Below are 23,068 nucleotides of genomic sequence, written 5' to 3'. Positions count from 1 at the left end.
CCATTTTCTTCTCTAGTTCATTTTATAGTTGAGTAAGTTCAGTCAAATAGGATTAAATTACTTGCCCAGGGTCACACAGCTGGTAAGTGCATCTGAGTTCACTTCAAGATTTGAACTCAGAATGATGTTTTCCTGACTCCAGGCCTGACATGCTACTTAAGGCACCACCTAGTTGTTTGAATGTTGTTGGTTTAAATAATTGTTCTTTTATCCTACTTCCTATTTTCACCTCATTTGTGCACAGTAGCTTCCTGTTTGTAATCTTCTAGTTTGGTTTTAATTTTATTCTTTAATATAAATAGTCTGACAATATATATAAAAAGCTGGTTCACAAATTACTCCTACTGCTATTTACTATTTCTCTTCATCCTCAACACAATATCTGATACATACAAGATACATAATAAGTACTCATTAGCTGATTGAACATTAGAATATAACCCTTTAAATTTTTTGTAATGCTATTTGGTGCTTACCGTGTTCAAGTCTCTCAACTCTTTTCTCAGAAAAAAAAATTCATGAATATGTGTGAAACTTTTGTATAGTTTTGACTTCTCTTGTTTATTACTTTCTGAATCACATCTTCTAACATTTTAACTAACTTTAACCATGGCCTGCCTTTTCATTGAAATCAATGAATATTAAATATTGACAATTTAGATGTTCTTATCAAATTCGTTGTAGAATTTATCTACTTCTTTATCCCTAGCAACAGATGTTGCTGCATAAATTTTAATAATAATAAATAAATTTTCAGGGTAATCTTTTTGCAACTGCTTTTCATGAGTATGGTATACATGATGAACAAGTGTCCCATAATATTATGGATTATTCTTGCCTTTCATAGGAGAACCTGTGAGCATCTTTATGTTTAGCTGTAATTTCTAATTTTTTTCTGGTTTCATTTATAGTGAGAGTGTTAAGAGTGGAGTATTTTATTCCTTTCAACAAGATATCCATTCATTGGTTGATAGACCACTAATGAATAATCCTGCTTTCTAAAGACCAATATAGATAAATATGGACTATCTTATTACCAACAGGCAGACTACTTAGTGATGACTTTTTTTCTGTGGCAATGAATATAACAAAGAAAATCCCATATCTACTACAAATTTATAAGATCTATTTCTGTCTCTGCAGTGAAAGAAACAAAGGAGTGAAAAAAGGGGAAATAAGATGCTAAAAAAAAAACCCTACAATGTTTTTAGGCCCACTATATCTGGTAGATAACATTATGAAGTAAAATTCCTCTTTAAATTCTTGTTTTGGAAAGTGTTTATTGAGTGGTAACAGAATTAAAAAGTTGTATATTCCATATCTCATCGTAGGGGCAAAAAAACTGGATTTGAAATTACATTCTATGATCACTTGAGAATATTTATCTGTTGCTTAAAGTGTATTCTTGTACTCCCTAAGAAAACCATGTATAGAAAAAGCTTGCAAAAAATTACAGAAATGGGTATCAAAGCCATTACTTAATTGTTGTTTGATAAAATGTTAAATATGTCTAGTGGACAACTATTTTGACCTCTCTAGTTATCTTTCCCCTGCATTATAAATCATGTTTCTCCATTTTAAGTCTGTTAGTCCTTGCTTAAAGGAGCTCAAAACCATTAAAAAAAAAAAAAGCTTAGCAGTGATTTTCCATATCTGTGACAAATTTAGATTAGATATTCATAGAGTACTTCCCCAGGTGCTTCTTCCACAACTTCTATTTGATCAGTGGACTAGCTTGTGTACTAACTTGATTATGTATTTAGAATTTTAGAGGTAACCCTGAGAAATCAAGCTTTCTAGTACAGTTGCTCATGATCTCCGATAGATGTACTTCCTATTGATTAACAAACAATAGACTTAATTAATTCTTATCAGAGATATTTAATAAGATGATATAGGAATAACAGTTGGCACAAAAAATCCTGCCAAAAAAAAAATCTGGAGCGGAGCAGGCTGTCCCTTTGGACACACACATGGTCCTTGGAAAAAGTGGCCTCAAATTAAAATGCAATTAATAGACACACAGGCAAAGACTACGTGAATCTGTGAAAAACTGCCTAACTCCTACACTAGTCATCTTTCCTTCCTTTGTAGAGTCCTCATAAAGTTTTCCTTAAGGTTCTGGGCTCTGAGGTTCAGTGCCTTTCAAAGTTCCAAATCCAACAGTCTCCCTGCCACACGAGTCACACTCCCTGAAGCTGCTTCCTCTCTTGGTGATTGTGCTCCTATACCTGCCTGTGCCCATGTGTTACCAGTGTGTCTCTCTACTCTCAGTTGGGAACGCTATTTCCTCTGTGCTCTCCTCCAGGGATATGGTCAGTGGAAAGGAGAGGAGAAATCGTGTGAAACTCCACCTCTGCCTCCACACCTCCTAAGAGCAATTTCTTCTCAGGGGTTTGATTCAAACTAGAATCCTCTGGTCTCAAGATTAGATTTTCCACCCCTGGGTTGGATGTCTCTTGACTAGGGAACTTAGAAATCATTCACATTATAAAACTCTTTAAAGTTGTCTAACCTGTGTGATTTGCCACTTGCTCTTTTTTCCTTGATTCAGAGATTCATACTTCAGGATAAAGAGTCTTATCATATATCATGCTCATTGATCAGTCAATTGATTCTGTAGCTCAACCAAAGAGGTGTTCTTGCCTGATAAAGATATCAGGGCAGAGAGAATTTGGATAATTAAGCAGAGGGAAAATAGAACTATACCCCTTACATTAAAAAATAGTTCACTATTAGTAATGTGAGCTAGACCTCTCATATTGGGAGGTTTGGAAGAAAAGCATCCTGCGTAAGAAACTTTTGTGTTTACCTGGTTTTCACATTGTATTTATTATTCAAATTCTAGCACTAGCATTGTAACGATTGTGTAGCACTGTAACTAGGTTCCTTGTGTTCAGAGACCACCTCTTTCTGTAATGTTAGAATAGTCTTACATAGCCCACAAATACACATGGAATGATTATTAAATGAATTAGGTACTTAATAAAAAACATTTTCGTCATGACAAATATGAATTTAATTTTCTTTTGAGCCAGTATAAATATGTAAAATCTTAGCTCCATACTCATTTTCCTCTCACTTCTGCTCTTTTTTATGTTTAGAATATGAAGAAATAGATTTTGATCTATGTCCATCTATCTTTATTAGTTTCATTTCCATACAATCTGAATAAAAGTGACTATGTCCTCTATAAGAGTTATTGCAACATGTTTATAGAGCATATCTGAAGTAAAGCTTTAATTCTGAAGCATTTTTAATCTAAAAAAATTAAGAAATATTTATTCCTTGAGCAGAAGGAAATTTTATACCATGGTATGAGGGGAAAATACAAGTATAACATGTAGAAATTAACATTGTAAAGTTAAACTTTCTTCTATTTTCTTCTTTATAGGTCTTATTTATAATAAGAGAAAAATGGCTGAACTCAACACTCATGTGAATATCAAGGAAAAGGTAGGATAAAGGAATAATAATGTATTTTTTTCAAGAATCCCATTGTATATATATCCTTTCATATATACATGTGCCCAATGTATAACATGCATATACATGTGTGTGTAAGTATGTATGTATATATGTATGTATACAAATGAATGTGCTATAGTGGCTGAGAAAACTGAAAGGCAAAATATTAAATGATTTCTCCAAGTCAGAGCCAGTATTTGAAATCATTTTTGCTGCATCCTTGTCTTGTGCTTTTTTCATTACTGCATGCTATGGGGAAAAATACAAATATCTTATTTCCTGACATTTATGAGGCACTTTTTACCATCATTTTCAAATTTCTATAGCTCCCACAAATTCCAAGTGTTGAAAAAGAAGCAAATTCTTCACTTCTCCTCTTACCATTGGTTTCATCCAAGCAAATTGCTGCCCTCTAGCTTGCAGCCTTTCTTTGATTTGGTCTTAGAAAATGAGTGGCTTACTAAGAAATAGTTATTCATAGAGATAACCAGGAATTAGGCATTAGGAGGTCCAAAAGTTAAGGTGGACATTAAAAAAAAAAAAAAAGTAATGAACTGCAGAGTAATCTGGGAAAAAATTCCAACTGAATATCGAGCATGTTAAGCAGGCTAGAGCCCCACATGCCCCAGAATGGGATGTGGCTGTGTCCAAGTACCAGCATAGCTGCACCTGTGCATCTTAGTTTTCTCAAATGACAGAACCTTCTTACCCATTCAAATATGCAAAAGTTGTTTGCGCCATACCATGTGATCATGTTTAGCCTGGGAAATGTAATTAAATTCAAATAATTTAAAATTATATTGTATTTAATAATATTAAATAAATTAAATGTAATCAAAAGTCTTCCCCTGTGAATGAGACTTTTTTGGCCCCAAGCCTTCATTTATGAGAAATGAATTCTATGACTGTACTCTATTTGTTTTTTCCATTCTTCCCTCCTTACTGTTGATTTTTAATTGTATGTCCTTTAAAACCTACATTAGATCTTATCTTTTGTGTAAAGTCTTTGCTATGTACTCCAACCCACAATACCCTTCATTTTCTCTGAATCTCTCTTTTATCATCTTTGCAAGTGCTGTTCTTTTGGTTTTTATCACATACCAGGCCATACCACTGAGATCTGATTATGTTGTCACAGATTCTTAAAGTGCTAGGGAATACAGAGTCCATCTGGTCCAACCTGTTCTCAAACAAGAATCCCACGAACAACAAGTGTTCCTGGCAAGTCCTCATATACTCTTCACTTGAAGACCTCAAGTAAGAAACCTCTTATATTCTGAGGCAGACCATTTCATTTTAGCTTTCCTCAGAAATGTTAGGAGGAAACTTTTTTTCTAAAATCAGTAGTTTACCTTCTAGGTCCAAGCAAAACAAATCGAATAGCTCTTCATACAAAGACCCTTAAAACATCTGAAAAAGCTAGTGTGCCTTCCTGTGCCCTTCCCCTAATTTTCTTTTTTCCAAACTGAGCATTCTCATTTCCATCATCCGAACAATGGGCTCTGTTAGGTATCATTCTGATCACTCTCTTGGATGTACTTCAGCCTGTCATTGCATTCTTATACAGTTCTCTAAATATCATTTCACAAAGGGAAAATTCACATTAGCAGCAAGGTGATGCAATGAACAGAGTCTGATTGGCTTGGACTCAGGAAGACATGAGTTACAACCTTAGACAATGTGTGATCCTGGGCAAGTCACTTAACCTGAATCTGCCTTAGTTTCTTTGATTGTAAAATCACAAAACAGATGAAACAATATTTTGTAAAGCATTTGGCACAATCCATGGTACAACATAGATAATTAATACATTCTTGTTCCCCCTCTCTCCCGTATTCTGGATGCTATGCTATTTTCATTGTAGTCTCAAAGAGCCATGCTGCTAGATCATGCTAAGCACTAATATTGAGTTGGAATGTGCTAAAAGACCCAAATCTTTTTCATAGGAACTATTTAGTCACAGTTTTGGACTTGTGAAATTGATTATTTAAACCCAAGTAGAGAATTTTGTATTGATCTTAGCTGAGAATGATGATGAAGATGAAAGTGATAATGATGATGATGATTATGGTTTTAAGATTTATAAATCACTTATGTAAAGATCTCATTTGTTCCTTATAACTACTCTATGAAACAGATACTATTATTGTCCCCATTTTACAGATGATAAAATCAAACATAAGTAAGGTTAATTGACTTAACCAGAATCATTTAAAACTGTTAAATGTCTGAGGTAGAATTTGAGCAGAGTTCTTTCTAACTTTCTTACTTAAACTATCCAGTATATGTCCTTGCCTCTTGGTAAATTTCACCTTGTTATATTGAGCTCATTTTTTCTAGCCTGGCAAGATTTTTTGGATTCTATTTGTCTTCCAAAGTGCCAATTATGCTTTCTAGTTTTATGCCATCTGATAATTTGATAAGTATGCCTTCTACCAATTCTCTGATAAAACAAACAGGAAAAGACCAACTCCACATCCCTAAAGCTTTTGATTAGAAACCTCCCTCTGGGTTCATATCTAACAGTTCTTTATTTATTTGTACTGGGGTCCAATAATTCAACTAATTTTGAAATCCCCTACAAACATTGTCATCTAGCTCTCATCAATCCATTTTTCCACAAGGATACTATGGGAGTTTTTCAAATTCTTTGCTGAACTCTAGTAATACATTCGAAACATTTCCCTGACCTATTGGTTCAGGTACCCTCTTGTGAAAAGTAACAAGATTAGTCTAACATGACCTATACTTGATGAAGCCATGCTGTCTTTTAGTTTTCAGTACTTTCCTTTTGAAATGTTCAGAAATTATTCCTTTAATAATATGTTTTAGAATTTCGCTAAGCTTTAAAATCATGCTCACTGATCTGTTTTGCCACTTCTTCCTGCTTCCTTCCTTTGAAAATTAAGGATAATATCCTTCAAGCAGTAGTGGGTTCTCTGGCACTTGAAAGGCTGGATGAACTCTTGTCAGGTATGTCTTGGAGATTATTATTTTTCAGACATAGCTTAGAGGGTTTCAGTTGCCCCTTTTCCAAGTCTGAAATTCTGATTCTAATACTTTGTATGTCAATGCATGGAGTTAGAAGAGGGCAAGATAGTGTAGACCAACAACTAGTAAGTAGTTGAGTCTGGTAGGCAAGTACAGTACACAAAAGAAAGAAGAGTGTAAAATAAGTCTAGAGAAGTGTTTGTGATAACTGAGTTGATCTTGAACAAGACACATTTCTGTCTGTCTCCCCATATACAAAATAGTAATAACACCCACTTTAATTTAATAATTAAATGAAATAATAATACCGGCTAATGTTTATATCGTGCTTTAAGTTTTGCAAAACATTTTACAAATTTTATTTTGTTTGATCCTCACAATAATTCTCTGAGATTTTAAGTGCTATTATTATAATACCCCATTTTACAGTGAGTATTGTGGAAGCACTTAATTGAAGCCTAAAAAAATTGTATTTTATTCTTTTTGAAGAAAGAAGACACTGAAGGCTTTTGAGCTGAAAAATGAAAAGTTTATGCCTGTACATTAAAATGATTATTTTTTTTAGCATTTTGTGAGTTAAGAACTGGAAAAGGGAGAAACAAGAAGGGAAATAATCAATTATGAGTTTCATTCAGTCGTCCAGGTTACAGGTGATAAGCGCATGAATTAGATCAGTAGCAGTTTACATGGGATAGAAAGGAAGGATGTCAATGATATGTGTGAAGTCAAAATTTTAACATCCACAGGACTTTGAAATTGATTAGATATGGTGAGAGAATGAATCAAAGGGGAACCTCCGATTTCAAGGACGGTTGGCATGGTTGGTTGTTGTCTTCGTTCTCAAAGAGCACCAAAATGACATCACTATGTTAGAGTTCTGTTACAGTGTGTGCAGCTGGCTGCTCAGACCAACATGAGCTTAGAGTGCTCTTGGCACAGGTCGGACACAGACGGTCCCCATGAACATTTGGGGCGGCTTCTCTAATTTTGTGCATCTCACATTTCTTTCGGGCTAATTCAGTTCTGCTTTGCTCATAGAGCACAGCACTTTGAAGAGCAAGCCATGCTAGGCAGTCCTGCCAGCGTCTCCCATGTCATACAATCGATTCTGAAATTCTTAAGAGAGACCTTGTATTGCTTTTTCTGACCACCTTGTGAGTGCTTGACCTCTGTGAGTTCTCCATAAAATAAAATTTTTTGCAAGCACACATTTGACATCCAAACAATGTGGCCAGCCCGGTGGAGTTGTGCTCTCTGCAGAGAGTTGGAATCCTTGGCAGTCTAGTTTGAGAAAGGCCCTCAGTATCTGGTATTTTTTGTTTTTAAAAGTAGTTGCTATCACATCTTTACTACCCAGTTGGTCTTCAACTCCCTGACATCTGGCTTTCATGCCTATCTTTCCAATGAAACAAAGTCAATTTTTAAGTGGCAAATACAAAGGTTCCCCCTCCCCCCCCCCCACTCAAGTCCCCTGTTAACTTTCTGCAGCCTTGGATACTATTAACCATTCCCTATTTCTTGATCATTTTTGAGCATCCACAACATTTCTGAACCTGTCTTATTGTTCCTTCTTCCTCTCTTTTTGCTATTTTTATTTTGTCCTGCCAGATAATCTTCAGAATCTTCCTATAACAATTCAAATGGAAGTGATTCGGTTTCCTTGCATGGCACCTGTGTGCTGTCCAGGTTTCACAGGTATAGGACAATGGCGTCAGCACAGCTCTGTATTCCTTCAGTTTGGTAGTCTTTTTGATAGTATTTTGTTTGGGAGACTCCTAAGAAAAATCTGAATTGACATAGATAACAATGGTAGATTTTTGAGGAGTGTCCATTTAGTCATATGAGGGATTTTGTATTTTGAAAGGTAAGCAAATGAAGAACCAGAAGGCACTTTGAAAATTCAAGAATGGAGTTCAGGAGAAAGATTGGGTCTGAATATATACACTTGGGGGTCATTTGCATAAAGTTAATCATGGAAGCAGTTAATGTCAATGGATCGCATTAACCAGATAAAAAATAGAGAAATGAAAATGAACAAAGAAAACTAAAGATAAAGCTTTAGAGATGAAGAAGGAACAATAAGACAGGTTCAGAAATGTTGTAGATGCTCAAAAATTATCAAGAAATAGGTAATGGTTAATAGTATCCAGTGCTGCAGAAAGTTAACAGGGGACTTGAGTGTGTGTGTGAGTGTGTGTGTGTGTGTGTGTGTGTGTGTGTGTGTATGTGTGTGTAAACCTTTGTATTTGCCACCTAAAAATTGACTTTGTTTCATTGGAAAGATAGGCATGAAAGCCAGATGTCAGGGAGTTGAAGACCAAGTGGGTAGTAAAGGTGTGATAGCAACTACTTTTAAGAGAAGTTTCTCAATAATGATAATATTTAGCATTTATATATATTTATATATGTCCTGGGCATTATGTTAAGAATTTTTTAGTTATATTATTTGATCCTCACAATGACCCTAAGAGGTAAGTGTTATTATTATTCCCATTTTACAGATCAACATATTGAGGCAAACACAGATTAAGTGACTTGCCCAGAGTTACACAGCATAAAAATAGCTAATATCTACAGCCGGGATTTGAATCCAGGATTTCCTGACTTCAAACCCATCCCTCTGTTCAATATATCACCTCATTATTGTTTAGTGATTCGAGGGCATCCAACTCTGCATGTGATTTATCCATGTGATTTTCTTGACTAAGACAGTGAGTAGTTTGTCATTTCCTTCTCTAGGATGTTCCTATTTTATAGATGAGGAACTGAGGCAAATAGAGATTATGTCATTTACCTAAGTCACACAGTGAGTAAATGCCTACAACCATATGTGAATTAATGTATTCCTGAATCTAGGTTCAGTGCTCTATCTATTGCCCCCCAGTGTGTCACCTAGCTGCCTATTACTGCAATTATTACACAATATAACACAATATGACAACACATGCTTCATTTTATGAGTAATGATAATATAATTTTATGATTATTTTCTGTAGCATTTTGATTTATATTTACCAAATTCTTAAATAAAGTACAGATTGTGAAAAGAGAAAATGCCCAATACCTAATTAAAATCCTCAGATAAACTTAAGAGCTTAGCATGAAATTGCCCTAATAACATTTTAAAAAATATATCTTCATCCAGTAAAGAACTAATTGGTTTTACTAATAGCAAGGTCGGTGTAGCAAGAATGATAAAAAATAGATGGATGGGCTGACTTACAAGCCAGATGCCATGGACTACAGACAAAAATTGGAAATAATGATTCTCTTATTTGGAGAACCTATATTCTAATTGTACTAGATATTACCAGAGAGAGATAAATTAGTTAAATAATTGGATTCAGAGAGATTGTTAAGATCATGTACAGTTGTTTCTAATGACAAAGACATTTGTATTTTCTATGAAGAACCCTAATGTATCATTTTCAGATACATTTAAATAAAATTAACACATATCCAGGTCCAGTTAGCAGAGAACACAAGCTTCCAGATTTCATTCCAGAAATACTTTTTTTTTTAAAAATTCATCATCATCATCCTCTCTTAGGAAATGGTCATTAAATTTTCTTTGCTTTTTATCAGAAAGAGAGAAACACTGACAGAGGTTAGTACCGAATGCCTATGCATAGAATATTGCTGGTGTTGCTTGGCAACCAGCAGAGATTTAAGGGAAAGTCTTAAGGAAATAAATGAACAAATGGAAATGTCAAAATCAGTTTCAGGTAGAAAAGAAGAAACTTACCACAAGTTTCAACTTTTCTTTCAAGTTGTTTGATTGGGAGTCAGAGGCTCTCTGATTGTTTTCTCCTGGCGACCCTTCATCCTTATGGTTAACACTAAGGAGAATGGGAAGAAATCGATATGAATGCAGAAGAGCTTATCATTCAGAAATCACAAGTATTTCACACCCATTTTGGTAAATGCTTCACATGTACTAAATAGTAAATAAATAAATAGACACATAGGTAAATAAATGACCCCCTAAATAAGTCATTCGTGTTTTTACTATTAAAAAACAAAAAAAGACAACTTTTATTGCTATGTTTATTCTCTCTATTCTTTCTTGCACTTGGTTTATATATATTCTTTGTCCCATGTGCTGCCCAGATGGTTGCATCTTAATGTGATTGGGCCCTATCTTCCTTATCTCCCTCTAAGGCTACTAAAAACATGGCAATTCTGACCATCACAAGGTCTAATCTCAAAGGAAAATGAGTCATCAGAAATGTAGACTTTGTCAAAGGTTTCTGGAAGAATAAGAATATTTAGAAACTCCATTTTCTTAAACAACTATTGCAACTCATATGTATGAAGGAGGGATATAGATATAGATATAGATATATAGATATAGAAGAGAGATAAAAGAATTAGTTCATCTGGAAAACTTGACTGATAGTCATGAGATCTAGGTACTAGTTCCAACATAATCCTATGCAATCCTGAATGACCCAAATAAGTTTTCTGGGCCTTGGTTTCTTTAATCTTTGAAAGGAAAGGATTGGATAATCTGTTCTCTAAGCTCCCTTTCAGGTATAAGACTATGTTTCCTAGAATATGCAGTTAAAGAGTTTTTCATATTTCCAATCTTTTAGTTAAACACGTCAGGATTCTTATGGAAGAAAAGAGAGCAAATAAGTTCATAGAGTTGTGGGAGAACAGAATAAGAATTGGATATAATCTGTAGATTATTTAGTCCCAAAACAATTTTGAGAGGTAAGAGATTTTTTTCTGTTTTTATATAGCTTTTTATTGACAAAAAATATGCATGGGTAATTTTCCAACATTGACCCTTGCAAAAAGATTCTGTTCCAACTTTTCCCCTCCTTCCCTCCACTCCTTCCCCTAGATGGGAGGTAGTCCCATACATGTTAAATGTTAGATGCAATATATGTATACATATTTACATAGTTGTCTTACTACACAAGAAAAATTGGATTTAGAAAAAATAACCTGGGAAGAAAAACAAAAATACAAGCAAACAATAACAGAAAGAGTGTAAATGCCATGTTGTGGTCCACACTCATCTCCCAGAGTTCTTTCACTGGGTGTAGCTGATTCTGTTCATTACTGATCAATTGGAACTGATTTGGATCCTCATTGAAGAGAGTCATTTCCATCAGAATTGATCATCATGTAGTATTGTTGTTGAAGTGTATAATGATCTCCTGGTTCTGCTCATTTCAATTAGCATCAGTTCATGTAAGTCTCTTCAGGCCTTTCTGAAATCATCCTGCTGCTGGTCATTTCTTATAGAACAATAATATTCCATAACATTCATATACCACAATTTGCTCAGCCATTCTCCAATTGATGGGCATCCCTTCAATTTCCAGTTTCTAGGCACTATGAAAAGCCCTGCCACAAACATTTTTGCACATATAGGTCCCTTTCCTTTCTTTAATATCTCTTTGAGATATAAGCCCAGTAGTAAACCTGTTAGATCAAAGAGTATGCACAGTTTGATAACTTTTTGAGCATAGTTCCAAATTGCTCTTCAGATGGTTGGATCCGTTCACAACTCCACCAACAATGCACCAGTGTCTCAGTTTTTCCACATCCCCTCCAACCTTCGTCATTATTTTTTTCCTGTTATCTTAGCCAATCTGACAGGTGTGTAGTGGTATCTCAGAGTTGTCTTAATTTTCATTTCTCTGATTAATAATGATTTGGAACACCTTTTCATATGAGTGGTAATAGTTTCAATTTCATCATCTGAAAATTGTTCATATCCTTTAACCATTTATCAATTGGAGAAAAGAGTCAAGAGAGTTTAAGTAGCTTAGTGAGATCATAGTTAATAAAGTAGGAGAATCAAGATTCTATGTAATGGGTGATAATAATAATAATAATAATCCATTTTTAAAAAGAAAATCATGTAGCTACAATATCAGATATGGTACTAAGTCTTTTAATTCTATGTACAAATGAAGTCATAAGTTAAATCATTAAAGAATCACAGAACCATTAATCAAATAGTTTGACCTTTTATAAACTTTTACTTTGGAGGTCCAGTCAAATAGATTTTTGGTTGTACCTAAACCAAGTAAGTTTTTTCCTGGTCTTTTTCAAAACTAAATATGGTTTCCACATTTTAAAAAATGGTATCTTCTTAACTTTATACCACACTGGAGGAAGAGTCAGCTTTAGCATAATTTAGTGTTAAATTTAATTTTATTTATTTAAAGATAAAATAGAATAAATAATGTCTCAACTTTATTGTACTTTTAGCAAAAAAAAGTCTAGTGGATGGCCAACATTAACACTCTCTTTTTGTTCAATCTTCATCCAGGCAATACTTGCTAATTGTAGGTATCACCCAAGGCACCTTTTTCTTTTCTTCCTTTATACTAATTTATTTGGTGATCTCATAAGCTCCCATGGATTCAATTAACATCCTTATGTTGTTGAATTCCGGTTCTACTTATAACCTCTCTCTAGACCTCCAGTATTGTATATCCAACTTTCTATTGGGCGCTTCATATTGAATGTATCATAAACATTTTAAACACAACATGTCCAAAACAATCATTATATTTCCTCCTAAGACCCAGAGATGTGGCGTAGTGAGATCACAGATAATAAAGTAGGAGAATCAAGATTCCAGGTAATGACTGATAATAGCAATCCATTTTAAAAATCATGTAACTACAATGTCAAATATGGCACTATGTCTCTAATTCTATATACAAATGAAATCATAAGTTAAGTCATTAGAGAATCACAATATGGTTAATAAAATAGCTTGGGTTTTTTTTTTAATCAACTTTTACTTTGGGAGTTCTGTCAAATAGATTTTTGTTTGTTCACAAACCATTACCTAAACTAAGTTTTTTTTTTTTCCTTCTCTCTTCCTTTTTTTCCCTATTATTGTCAAGGGTACCATCCTCAGTCCCTCAGACTTACAATCCAGGTATTATTCTAAACTTCTCATTTTTTCACACACACACACTCTCCCTCATATTTAATTAGTTGCCAAGTTCTATGCATTTTACCTTTGCAGTGTCTCTTGTATATGCTCTTTTTTTGTCTGCTGACATTACCATCACCCAGGTGTAGATCTTTATAACCCCATGCATGAACTATTGCTACAGGCTTTTTGTTGATCTCCCAGCCTCAAGTTCTATTCTCCACTCAGCTGTTAAATTGATCTTTCTAAAGAGCAGATCTAACCATGTTACCCTCCTATTCAATAAACTCAAGTGAATTCCTGTGACTTATAGAACATAAAATCTTCTGTTTCCTATTCAGAACCATTCACAACTTGCCTCCTTTTCTCCCCTCCATTACCTCTGCCCCTATATTTTTATTGTCTTCTTACACCTTCTTCCCCATGCACTTTGTGATCCATAAACACTGGCCTCCTTACTGTTCTTTACATTTAGACACTCTATTTCCAGAATTTAGGCATTTTCATTGACTGTCCTCCAGTCCTGGAATTCTCTACTTTCTCATTTCCATCTTTTGGCTTCCCTGGATTCCTTTAAAGCTAAAATCCCATAGAATTTTAAATTTGTTTGATTTTTTTTTTAATTTAAAATTTTTTAAATTAAAATTTAATTTTTTTAAAATTTAAATTTAAAAAATAATTTAAAATTCTACAGGAATCTTTTTAAAATGTCCTTAATACAAATACTAATTTCTTACTGTCCTTTAATACTAATTAATACTACTATCTTACTTGCACATAGTTAGTTGTATGTTTCTCCCATATCAGACTGTGAGCTCCTTGAGAGCAGGTTTTGTTTTTTGCCTTTCCTTGTTTCCCCAGCACATAGCATAGTTCTTAGCACATAGTGGGTATTTAATAAATGTGCTTGTCAACTGACTGATTAGAATGAGGCAGAAAGCTATAAAGATTAATACCTGTGAATTCAAATATTCACAATGTAAACAAAAACAAAAAAAAAAAGAAAAAGAAAACTCATATTGTTTGTTTTTTTCCCTTTTAGTCTTTCTTCTTTCACAACTATGACCAATATGGTTTTATGTGATTACATATGTATTACTTATATAAAATTACATATTTATTACTTATATATAAATTATATGTGTATATTACTTATATAAAATTACTTTCTATTTAGGAAAGAAAGGAAAGAGTGGGAGACAGGGAGAGAAATTCAGAACTCAACATTTTGTAAAAAATAAATGCTAAAATTTTCTTTACATATAATTTAAAAATAAAATACTAATGAAAATTTAAAAAGATAACATTAAAAAAAAAACATAAAACAACAATATGCCTACACAAACAAACCATATTTCCTCAGTCACCATTTCCATAGTGAATGTATACATTTGGACCCATCAGCTCCTTGTCAGGAGGTTAGCAGCTTTGTCTTCAGTCATCTAAAATCATAGTATATCATTTGTACTGATCAGAGTTCTACAATTTTATTTTATTTGTAAGGTTATTTATTGCTTAAATTGTTACCTTGGTGCTGCTCACTTCATTAGGTCATGTAACATCAATTCATTTAAGTCTTATTTTTTTTGAAACCCCACCATAGATTTCAAAATATATGTGTGTGTATGTATTTAATGGACCTAAAGTTTCATCTTGCCTTGCCATTATGTGTAGGCTAACTATTAGTCCTGAGAAACCATGGGTGAAAAAGCAGACACAATTATGGAAACTCTGCAGGTGCAACAATTAAAATCGTCTAGAAGGATTTTTCTCCACATAAAGCTCTTCTTTGATGTCTCAGTGTAACAGAGGTGACCTTGGATTCTATGCCGGGGGAAAACAAGTTATCTCAGGTCCCGCCTAGCTGAAAAAGTTGATTATGTAGTGCAGAAGGGAGTGTGTGCTCCAAGGACGAGCCCAGCTACATTCTGTAAGGCTCAACAGCAGGAGATTGGTGATTTTTGTCTTTGTCCCTATCTGGAAACTGCCCACTCATGGGGGAAGTGTATTTTGCACCTGTAGAGGGACTGCCTGCACTGTCAAAATCTGAAGTGCCTAAGTCCTATTTGTCTCAGTACAGATTAAAAATGTATATGGCACTGTCAAGCATTTGAAGATTACAAAAGGCTTGACAGGTGATCATTTAAAGGTCAAGGTTTTTAGATATGAGAAAATACTCATGAACTAATTTAAAAGATTGAAGTTACCTTGTAGAATTTTATTAATCATTTTAATAGAGAGAAAGTCTGTTTTATCATGTCATATACTACAGCAAGTCAAGAATTTAATCTTATTTCTAGGTCCATTAAAGAACTTATTTCTAAAGTATACTGTCAGTTTTTGTTTAGTATTATGATAACCACCTCTACAAAATTGATTGTCCCACAAAATGTTGAAATATTTGACATAGTTAAGAGTAGTTCACAGGCTGATAAAAGGCCTACCATTTTTAAAGTTAACTGGTTTAGACTAGATGTTTTTTTCCTTGAAATTTCAGTGAAATCCATATTAAAAGCTCATCATAGTTTTATGGGCAAGATGGGGACATGGGAATCTGATAAAAATAGCTTATCTCTATGTAGTACTTTGGTAATAACAACTTGTATTTACATTGTACTTTAATTTTACAGAGCATTTTCTACAAATAATACTGTAAAAAAAACTTATTGTAAATATTGTACCTATATCAGGAATAGGGAATCAAGCAAGCAGTGTCTGATTTAGGAGATAAATTTAGGTCTCTGTTGACTCTAGGTAAAGAATTCTTGCCACTATATCCTTCCATTTCAAACTTCATGGAACCTATACAAAAATTGACCATGTAGTAGATAGAACATAAAGACCTCAAAATTAAATGCAGGAAGGCAGAAATAGTAAATGCTTTCTTTTCAGATCACAATGCAATAAAAGCTGCATTCAACAAAAAGTTAGGGGTAAATAGATCAAAAAGTAATTGGAAATTAAATAATCTCATCTTAAAGAATGATTGGGTGAAACAGCAAATTATAGACACAATTAATAATTTCACTCAAGATAATGACAACGATGAGACATCATACCAAAATTTGTGGGATGTAGCCAAAGTGGCAATAAGGGGAAATTTTATATCTTTAGAAGCTTACTTGAATAAAATAGAGAAAGAGAAGATCAATGAATTGGGCTTGCAATTTAAAAAGCTAGAAAAAGACCAAATTAAAAACACCCAATCAAATACTAAACTTGAAATTCTAAAATTAAAGGAGAAATTAATAATATTGAAAGTAAAAAAACTATTGAATTAATAAATAAAACTAAGAGATGGTTTTTATGAAAAAACCAATAAAATAGATAAATCTGTTTAGAAAAAGAAAAGAGGAAAATCAAACTGTTAGTCTTAAAAATGAAAAGGGAGAACATGGCATGAATGAAGAGGAAATTAGAGCAATAATAAGGAGTTACTTTGCCCAACTTTATGCCAATAAATTTGATAACCTAAGTGAAATGGATGACTACTTCCAAAAATATAGGCTTCCCAGATTAACAGAGGAGGAAGTAAATTGGTTAAATAGCCCCATTTCAGAAAAAGAAATAGAACAAGCCATTACTCAACTCCCTACGAAAAAATCCCCAGGACCAGATGGATTTACATGTGAATTCTACCAAACATTTAAAGAACAATTAGCCCCAATACTATATAAACTATTTGAAAAAATAGGGAATGAAGAAGTCCTACCAAATTCCTTTTATGACACAGACATGGTACTGATACCTAAACTAGGTAGGTTGAAAACAGAGAAAGAAAATTATAGACCAATCTCCCTAATGAATATTGATGCTAAAATAAGTAAGATATTTAGCAAAAAGATTACAAAAAATCATCCCCAGAATAATACATCATGATAAAGTAGGATTTATATCAGGAATGCAGGACTAATTCAGTATTAGGAAAACTATTTGGTTATTACCAAATTAACAAAAATCATATGATCATCTCAATAGATGCAGAAAAAGCATTTGATAAAATTCTATTTCTATGAAAAACACTTGAGTAGGAATAAATGGACTTTTTCTTGAAATAATCAATAGCATCTATTTAAAACCATCTAGTAAGCACCATATGTAATGGGGATAAATTGGAACCATTCCCCGTAAGGTCAGGAGTGAAACAAGGTTGCCCACTATCACCGTTACTATTTAATATTGTATTAGAAATGCTAGCTTTAGCAATAAGAGCTGAGAAAGAGATTAAAGGAATTAGAGTAGGTAATAAGGAAACCAAATTGTCACTCTTTGCAGATGATATGATGGTATACTTAGAGAACCCCAGAGATTCTACTAAAAAACTATTAGAAATAATCCACATCTTTAGCAACGTTGCAGGATACAAAATAAACCCACATAAGTCATCAGCATTCTTATATATCACTAACAAAATCCAACAGTTAAAGTTACAAAGAGAAATTCCATTTAAAGTAACTATTGATAGTATAAAATATTTAGGAATCTATCTGCCAATGGAAAATCAGGAACTATATGAGCAAAACTACATAACACTCAACACACAAATAAAGTCATATCTAACTAACCAATTGGAAAAAGGTCTTGGATAGGGCGAACAAATATAATAAAGATGACAATACTACCTAAACTAATCTATTTACTTAGTGCTATAGCAGTCAGACTCCCAAAATACTATTTTAATGACCTAGAAAAAAATAACAACAAAGTTCATATGGAAAAACAAAAGGTCAAGAATCTCAAGGGAATTAATGAAAAAGAAATCAAATGAAGGTGGCTTAGCTGTACCTGGTCTTAAAACTATATTATAAAGCAGCAGTAACCAAAACCATTTGGTATTGGCTAAGAAATAGATTAGTTGATCAGTGGAATAGGTTAGGTTCAAAGGATAAAACAGTCAATAACTTTAATAATCTAGTGTTTGACAAACCCAAAGACCCCAGCTTTTGGGATAAGAACTCACTGACAAAAATTGCTGGGAAAATTGGAAATTAATATGGCAGAAACTAGGCATTTACCCACATTTACCACCCTATACCAAGATAAGGTCAAAATGGGTTCATGACCTAGGCATAAAGAATGAGATTATAAATAAATTAGAAGAACATAGGATAGTTTGCTTCTCAGATCTATGGAAGAGGAAGGAGTTTATGATCAAAAAAGAACTAGAGATCATTATTGATCACAAAATAGAAAATTTTGATTATACCAAATTGAAACAAAAGACAAGATTAGAAGGGAAGCAATAAACTGGGAAAACATTTTTATAGTCAGAGGTTCTGATAAAGGCCTCACTTCCAAAATATATAGAGAATTGACTTTATAAGAAATCAAGCCCTTCTCCAGTTGATAAATGGTCAAAGGATATGAACAAACAATTCTCAGACGAAGAAATTGAAACTCTTTCTAGCCATATGAAAAGATGCTTCAAGTCATTATTAATCAGAGAAATGCAAATTAAGACAACTCTGAGATACCACTACACACCTGGCAGATTGGCTAGAATGACAGGGAAAGATAATGCGGAATGTTGGAAGGGATGTGGGAAAACAGGGACACTAATACATTGTTGGTGGAGTTGTGAATACATCCAGCCATTCTGGAGAGCAATTTGGAACTATGCTCAAAAAGTTATCAAACTGTGCATACCCTTTGATCCAGCAGTGTTTCTACTGAGCTTATACCCCAAAGAAATTTTAAAAGGAAAGGGACCTATATATGCAAGAATGTTTATGACCGCCCTGTTTGTAGTGGCTAGAAACTGGAAACTGAGTGGATGCCCATCAATTGGAGAATAGCTGAATAAATTGTAGAATATGAACATTATGGAATATTATTGTTCTGTAAGAAATGACCAGCAGGATGATTTCAGAAAGGCCTGGAGAGACTTACATGAACTAATTCTGAGCGAAATGAGCAGGACCAGGAGATCATTATATACTTCAACAACAATACTTTAAGATGATCAATTCTGATAAACATGACCATCTCCAGCAATGAGATGAACCAAATCAGTTCCAATAGAGCAGTAATTAATCGAACCAGCTACACCCAGCAAAAGAACTCTGGGAGATGACTGAACCACTACATAGAATTCCCAATCCCTCTATTTTTGTCCACCTGCATTTTTTATTTCCTTCACAGGCTAATTGTACACTATTTCAAAGTCCTATTCTTTTTGTATACCAAAATAACTGTATGGACATGTATACATATATTGTATTTAACTTATACTTTAACATATTTAACATGTGTTAGTCAACCTACCATCTGGGGGAAGGGCTGGGGGGAAGGAGGGGAAGACTTGGAACAAAAGATTTTGCAATTGTCAATGCTGAAAAATGACCCATGCATATATCTTGTAAATAAAAAGCTATAATAAAAAAAATATGGGCTGATGACTGCCTCAGATTCTAGCCAAAGACACAAGCAAAAGAATAGCTCCTCTCTTATAGATTTTGAGGAGTACATAGTAAAGAACACTACAGGTAAGTGACATTGTAAGGTTGAGGATAGCATAACTGGTTACGTAGCTGAAGCATGGGGAATAATACAAATGATTAAAATTGGGAATGGGTGCTAGCAATAATTCCCTTCCTTCCCTCCTGTTATTAAGAAGTGTTCATTGTTTTAAGTCCACCTGTAATTTAGTGGTCCAGATTTCTTTGAGTAGCAAACCAGACATCCTTGAAGAATGGCTTGGAGATGTAATGATAGCAGGCTCAATTCTGCTGAATCCTCCAAGATTATCAGAATTTCTTGAGGCAAGAATATAATTAACAAGAGAACTGGATTTCTAAACTTAACCCATTGCAGGCCAGCTGGATTATAATAAGTTCAGAGGTAGAGAACCATGATTTAGGCAATAATAGGACAAAATCAATTAACTATAAATATCAATAGGAAAATGAAACAAGATCAATTCTAATTTCAGTGAAGTTATATGGGGCAATCAAGTGGCCATAGTGGATAAAGTATGAGGATTGAAGTCACTTTTCCTGAGTTAAAATTTGGCCTCAGATACTTAATAGCTAGAACAAGTCACTTAACACTGTTTGCCTCAGTTTCCTTATCTAAAAATGACCTGGAAAAGGAAATGGTAAATCACTTCAGAATCTTTGCCAAGAAAACCCCAAAATGGATCGCAAAGGGTTAGCCACGATTGAAATAACTGAATAATTACAATAATAATATGGAGTCATATGTGTAGTAATAAAGCTGGGAGTTAAACCCAGTTTTTTCACTTCTAGTCTAATGTTTGTTCTACCATATTTGCAGACTTTGGTCCAACTACATTGATTCATATCTATTTGGACAACCATACCAAAATTTTATAGATTTATGGATAAAGTATATGCTTTGGGAGATAGTTTCTAAGACTTGTTCTCATCGACCCTGAAATTGTGTTCAATATTTCTTTATCTCTATCGGTGGCATTAGTATTATCCCAGACACCTAGGTTCCAAACCTTGGACCCATTTTTGATTCCTTTGTGTCTCATTCTAGTCACTTCTCAGCTCGTGTAAATTATACCTCTCCAGTGTTTCTTGTACTCCACACAGGCCCTCATTATTTCTAGTCTGAATTACTGGTCATCACCCAGCCTCTAGTCTTTTCTCCACTGTAATCTATTCCATATCCCAGTATGACATGATTTTTCCTGAAGCAAAGCTTTTATCATGTCAGCCTCTGCTCAGAAACATTTAATGAAATAGCCCAAAGATATGTCTTTTTAATTTTTATACTCTATATTCAAGTAAGCTTTGTATTCTTGCACTCAACCTGAGTACTTTTTTTTAATAGTGTAGACACAGAATAAACATTTGTTAAATTAATGGATCTTATTGCAAGTAGGCAGATTCAATAGTCTTAATAAAACAGTAAAATTGAATTACTTTGTGATAATTCTGTCACTAAAGTGTTCAAGCAAAACTTGTATGACCAGTTTTCAGAGATGTTTTAGAAGTAGGTCCTGAATTGGGTGGGAAGTTAAACTAGATTCCCTCTCCCTAAGATCCATATTTAGGTCTGAAATGTTTTAGAATCACAGGATCTCAGCATTTGAAGGAATCTCAGAGTTAATCTAGCCCAGTTTTTTTGGTAACTGGTAACTGAAAAGACAATATCTCTGCCTCTCCCCCTCACAAAAATCTTCAGTGGTAGTAAGCAAGCTTTTTACTAAAGCAACTTTATTTCCACTTTTAGACCACTCCAATAATTAGGAAAAATTTTCCTTATGTTGAGTTCAGATCTGCCACCCTACAACCTCTACTACTGCATCCACTTTTGTTCTTTTCAGCCAAACAAAATAAATGTAATCCTTTTTTCCCCATGACAAACCCTCAGACACTTGAATCATTCAGTCCTAACTCTCTGATTCCCAACTTCCAACCTTTTTCTTCTCCAAACTAAACAACACTGTGACATTTCCTTTAACCAATCCTTATATGGCTTTGGTTTCAGTCCTTTCCCCACCCTGATCACCTACTTGATTTTCTCTGGAAAAGCTCCAGTTTGTTGATGGTTTTCCTAAAACGTGGCAAGCAGATTTGAACACAGTTGTCAGGATTTAATCTGGTCAGTACCCATCAGAGTTATATCTAGCATATAGGAACCACTTTAAAATGTTTATTGAATTAAATTGGCTAGGGAAGACTACAGTAAGATTATCACCTGCCTTTGTGTGATACCCATATCTTCCTACCCCACAGTTCAACCATGGGAATTGTTTTGTTCTCCTACTATACTTCCTTTTAGTAAGCTCAGCTCCCATGTTTCAAATGTCATCTCTATGCACAATACTCTTAAACTTATATTCCCAGCTTTCACCACACTCCTGATCTATGTTTTCCTTTTTCAACTGCCTATTAGACATGCCCACCTGGAAGTCTAATAAGCATCTCAAGCCCCCAAAATACAAAAGTGTACTCATCATTATTTCTCCTTAAATCTGTTTCTCTTCCTAACTTCCCTAATTCTGACAAGGACAACAAAGTTCTTTCAGTCATCAAGATTCACAGCTAGGGAATCATCCTCAACACTTCCTTCCTCTCACCTCCCTACATCAATTTTCAAATTTTGTCAATTCCATCTTGCAATAATACATCGTGTTTCTATACCCTCTCTCCATTCCCATAATGGCATGCATCCTAATTCAGGTCTTCATCATCTTTTGGGCACTATTGAAATAACTTCCTAATTAATGTTCATGTATCCAGCTGCTCCTCCTTTCAATACATCATTCATACAGCTCCCAAAATGATATTCTTAAATATTTGGACCATGTTACTATCTTGCGCAAGAAGCTTCAATTGCAATCCTGTTTGTCATTGAGAATCATTCAATATCTGGATCCAGCCTATTTTTCTAGGTAGATTACACATTAGTCCCCTTCACATATCTATATTCTAGCAAAATTGACTTATTTCCCATTCCTTATACCTGACATTAATTTCCCCATAACTGTACAGACTATTTGAAATGCCTGGAATGTTCTCCCTTTTCTCTTCTATTTCTTAGATCCCTTCAGGAATTAACTCAAGTGCCATCTTCTTCAAGAGCCAATTCTTGATTCTGCTAATTCTTAGTGCCCCATAAAAATATAACTTTGTATTTATGTTGTATGCATGTAGATAGTAGGATATAATATATATACATATATGTAAATATATGTATATGTGTGTACATATACACACATATACA

At 34.0% G+C, this 23,068-nt stretch overlaps 1 protein-coding gene across 5 annotated transcripts in view; it reads left to right on the top strand.

Annotated features, from left to right (window-relative positions):
- SPATS2L (spermatogenesis associated serine rich 2 like) overlaps positions 1-23,068 on the top strand; it is a 226,332-nt gene that overhangs the window by 122,988 nt on the left and 80,276 nt on the right. For 3 of the 5 annotated variants that reach the window (XM_031960227.1, XM_031960225.1, XM_031960228.1), the window contains exon 2: positions 3,395-3,456. In XM_031960227.1, the coding sequence (XP_031816087.1) occupies positions 3,418-3,456 (39 nt within the window). In that variant the 5' untranslated portion in view covers positions 3,395-3,417. Of the gene's footprint in view, positions 1-2,148; positions 2,316-3,394; positions 3,457-23,068 lie in introns of those variants that run through there. The other 2 variants (XM_031960224.1, XM_031960226.1) reach the window with 2 other exon arrangements.

Source organism: Sarcophilus harrisii, chromosome 3, assembly GCF_902635505.1.
Source record: "Sarcophilus harrisii chromosome 3, mSarHar1.11, whole genome shotgun sequence".
Lineage (NCBI taxonomy): Eukaryota > Metazoa > Chordata > Mammalia > Dasyuromorphia > Dasyuridae > Sarcophilus > Sarcophilus harrisii.
This window is presented reverse-complemented; position numbering and strand designations above follow the sequence as displayed.